This window comes from Loa loa (genome assembly GCF_000183805.2).
Source record: "Loa loa unplaced genomic scaffold supercont3.126, whole genome shotgun sequence".
Lineage (NCBI taxonomy): Eukaryota > Metazoa > Nematoda > Chromadorea > Rhabditida > Onchocercidae > Loa > Loa loa.
The window spans coordinates 2,604-7,194 of NW_018108306.1; the positions used below are offsets into that span (position 1 = coordinate 2,604).

Genomic DNA, 4,591 nt, shown 5'->3' on the forward strand with positions numbered 1-4,591 from the left:
GTCGTTGTTCATCATTATTCATCTAGACTTATATTGATAGTTAATATATATATATATATATATATATATATATATATATATATATATATGCATACATTTATTTACATATTCATACGAAGAAATACAGTGGAAAGGAAAAGGGTATGATAGCGCTGATATGTGATAGATATGGATCAAGGCCAAGAATCGAGGAATCTTTGTATTTCACCTCCCTTCGTTAGTTATTATATAGATTGAGGCGCAAGTGAAGGTTAAGAAAATCTCAAGGTTATTCTTCTTTCCTATCCTATTTTTTTTTTTTTTTAAAAATCGAGAAATACCGGTAGTTTTCATTGGAGCAGGATAACTTTACCTTTACTGTAAATACTTTTTTTTTCCCCACCCAACAAGTAATTAAAGTAATCTTACTGGATAGAAAGAGAAAGAGGACATATCGGTTTTTCAGTGTAGAATCTCTGTATTGGCAATAATTGATGAAGTGAATAAATTCAAATATACAAAGAATAAAGTTTATTGATAAAATCCATTCGAGAAAGTTTACGGTTTTTATTTTCAGGAAATGATTTTAATAGAATGAGGGAAAAAAAGGTGTGAAAGAAAAAGCTTTTTAAAGAGCGATGAGATTTATTCGTTGGCAATTTTTTCTATCACCTAAAAATGATTTAAATTAATTTAAACATTCCAATTATTTCGACACTATGTTAAATCGTTTGAAAAAAAAAAATTAATGAAATAGCTATACTTTTGTCTTCTTCTTTGAAGTAATGTATTTTGGCCAATTAGCTTAGCCTTAATAATATTGTAATTGCAACAAGCATGAAATATGTGTATTAAAGTCTAAATTTTTTGTTTTATTAATTTATCACAAGAACATTTTGCTGGATATACATCGAGAGGATTTTGGATGGTCAGCAATGAATGGACAAATACAAATGGACATGCACTAATACTCTAAAAAATTTTTTTTTACACATGCAATAGAATTGTTATTTAACTTTTTAAGCTTTATACTTTATTCAAAAATTATCAAAATATCATACTGACAGAAATTTATCAATAGATGATTATGGTTTTTTAGAGAATAAAAAGCAATTTTGGTTTAATTGCATTCATACATTATTCTTTATATCGTTCTGTGACATTATTTCTTATCACTATATCACAACACGATGAAAATGGTAGCTGTAATTTGTATTGATTTGTATCATATCATAATTTAAATTTGTTATCCTGATCTATTTTGTATTTTTCTAGCAATTAAAATTTCGAATGTTTCTAGACCGTTCCCAGACAAATTATTCAACCAGACATTATGGCTATTCTTTTGAGCATTATTCGATGATAGTGATAATTTGAAGTTTCAAAAATTGAATAACTTTTGTAATCAGGAATGATTGAAGTAAACTTACATGTTATTTTTATGACTAAACAATAAAATCATAGTAAACTAGTATTATCCTGAGATACTCCGTAATTACCATCAGAAGGAAACTGTTCATAATTAATTATCAAAAAACTCAATTATCAAGTGGATTTATTGAATTCCTTGCTATCTTTTTTCATCATTTTAAATTCTTTCTCTTTTTATCATCTTTTCCCCTTTTAAATTAATTCATTTTTTCTTTTTTTTTTGTGGAATGAATAATATTGGTAATGCAGTGAGAAAGATCGTTGAAAAAAGATGAAAAGATATCATTAATATGTTTCGCATTGCATAATTTTCACATTCTAACAACAATTTTTTCTTTTTTATTGAAATTTAAAGTCTTAACAGATAATATTCTCTCCCAAATTATCCTTCATCTTTCTTGTAGTAAATTTTATTATTGGTATGAAATCTTTTAATAAAAGAGTTGCAATTACTCTTACCATTTATCAGTTATTCGTTTTTAAAATCAAGAAATTTAATTTCTAACATTAGACAAAAAGATTTGGCGACATTACTGTGAAAAAAATTATCAAAAATTATCTAGGAAAAATTTTATCTCAATTTGGGATTATCTTTGGAGAATTTATTTTCACTAAAGATATGTCAGGATATTTTTGCCTTCATTCATAGAGTAACCTCAGGTCTAAGATTATTCTCTAATCTAAAAATTTGCTTTTATTCAAAATACTATCTAATCTTATTCGCTGAAGATTTACTTCTACTCAAATTTATCTCATGATAACATGTAATTCCTGCTAATCATTCAGGAAAGTATTCAAAGATGTCATCAGTTTGAAAGATATCTCATCGGAAGAAAGAATCGCTTGATCGCATGGATTTGAGTTTGGAACAAATTACATTTTCTTAGTTTAAATGATAAGATTACTGTAAAATGTTTCAAGTATCAGTTATCTTTCTAGCTATTCACATATTCCGAAGATTAATTGAATTATATGAGCTTAATAGGTACAGGTTCGCAGTTCTTGAACTTATTGCATTGCATTTACATAAGTATTATTACTATCGTACAATTGATTCTCCTTGAAAGTTACATTGGTAAATTTCTGAAAGCATGTTTTCCATCATTGTACTCCGTTGCTAGTACTCTCGGGTAGATTTCTCGGGATTAATTGGAAAGAAGAAATAGTCAGCGGTGAATATGACAGTAGTAGTAAGCACACTGTTTCCGTGGGAGTTTCTTCTGCTTACCGCATCAATATCACCCACACTTCATGATAACGATAAAAATGATGCAAAATTTTGTTTATACTCGCTTAATAGTTTATTGCGTTACTTATCCCTTATGCTACTTATTTCATCACTAATTAATTATCTGTTAATTACTTCCATTTAATTTAGAATCATTCGGCAGAGCAAGTTAACGATTAAACGATTCTGCATTTTCCATTCCTATCTGCTGATACTGCCACTCATGATCATCAATTTCATCTGCGATCATGCAGTTAGCACCTTATGGAATTAACTACCTATCCACCAAAACTTTCATTAACATCTTTGCTTACTCCATATATCACTGATACAATCACACCAGTGATATAATCATACTACATAATGTTTTTCTTCTACAACATTTAAGCATCTCTTGTACAGGGAGCTTATTAGGCTAAAAAGCAATTTCTTGTCTTTTTTTGATTAAAAAAGAAAAAAACTTTTCAAATTGAAATTGAGTGATTTTTTTGTTTTCATCACTTTCATAGTGAAATGACAAATAAATCAGACGAAAATTACAATTAACACATTCCTATAACTGAATAAATTTAACATTGAGCAAATATTCAACTTTCAAATTATTGGCTTATAAGAATTGATCATCACTATCTATCTCTACCAGCACATTTTGGATATAAAGTCATATAAGAGATATGATATTATCTGAGGACAAATATATCCTCAGTAAATTAACAACCTATTAAACGGAGCTAGTAAATCGCAAATATTAAATTTCAGATTGGTGCAGCTTTAGCAGAACGAAAACGTCATGTTGATCTTAGTAAAGATTGTTATATACAAATTCCAATACGTGTTGATGATGTACAACGATGGTGGAGTGGTAATGATTTCATGGGTTTATATGTGGAAGCATTTTATAAAAACGAAAATTTGGCTCTTCATCCACAAAATGATTACAAAAATGTTTGTATTTTTTCTTTTCATACAATATTGCAGTAATGATCCATTTTGATATCTGATAAATCTCTCTAATATTTAATAAAACAATCTCCATTCTTGTTATAGATGATGTACCTTGAAATAACAACAGTTGAAGAATGGGGACGTCATAAGCGTAGCTATCAGGAAGTATGTACAAAAGAGATGAACGAACCATCATGTTGCTTGTATAGTTTGGTTGTTGATTTTGAAGCTGCTGGTTGGGATTTTGTTATAGCGCCCAAATTATACGATGCGCATATGTGCAGTGGAGAATGTCGTCTTCATCATGTACGTTGCATCATTTTCCTATCATCACTTGGATTATCTTTTTAATATAAAATTTATAATCTAAATCTTCTACTAATATATTTCATAATTCAAAATTACGAAATTTGCTACAAGGCATTTCAATTAGATTCTTATTTAGCTAGAATCAATTCTTTGCAGGCTGGTCGTTCAGCACACAGCAAAATTACTTCATCGACAAAAAAAAACGCCGTAAATGGTTGTTGCCATCCAACCGAATACGATCCAATAACGCTTGTTTACATGACTCAAGAAAAGGAATTGAAAATTCGCGAAGTGCCAGGTATGATCGCCCGGCGATGCACTTGTGCTTGATTTCAAGCATCGACGAGATCGAGCGAACCCAAGGTGTCGAGGGCCACGTACTGAAGAAGAGGACGAGCATGGAATCATGGTTATCACGCTCCATTCTAACAGCATCGAAACATTGTTGCTGTAACTCCCCAAAGTTATGCATCTGCTGCTGCTGTTGTTGCGCACGCAGAATTCCACGAGCATCAAATTCCTCCCTTATATTTGCATAAATCATCAAAGTAGGATAAGGGAAGGGTATAAACGATATGACCAAATTTGGGGATATTTGGCTGACATCTTGAACGCTCACTTTGAATTTGCTTTGTTATTGATAGGTATTTAATTGTCAACCATCACGTTACAATCACCACCACCACTACCACCACCACC

At 30.2% G+C, this 4,591-nt stretch overlaps 1 protein-coding gene across 1 annotated transcript in view; it reads left to right on the top strand.

Annotated features, from left to right (window-relative positions):
* LOAG_17768 (hypothetical protein) overlaps positions 1 to 4,591 on the top strand; it is a 6,804-nt gene extending 2,213 nt beyond the window's left edge. Inside the window, exons 2-4 of the mRNA XM_020450428.1 lie at positions 3,398 to 3,583; positions 3,686 to 3,889; positions 4,049 to 4,591. Of these exons, the coding sequence (XP_020305884.1) occupies positions 3,398 to 3,583; positions 3,686 to 3,889; positions 4,049 to 4,222 (564 nt within the window). The 3' untranslated portion in view covers positions 4,223 to 4,591. The remainder of the gene's footprint in view (positions 1 to 3,397; positions 3,584 to 3,685; positions 3,890 to 4,048) is intronic.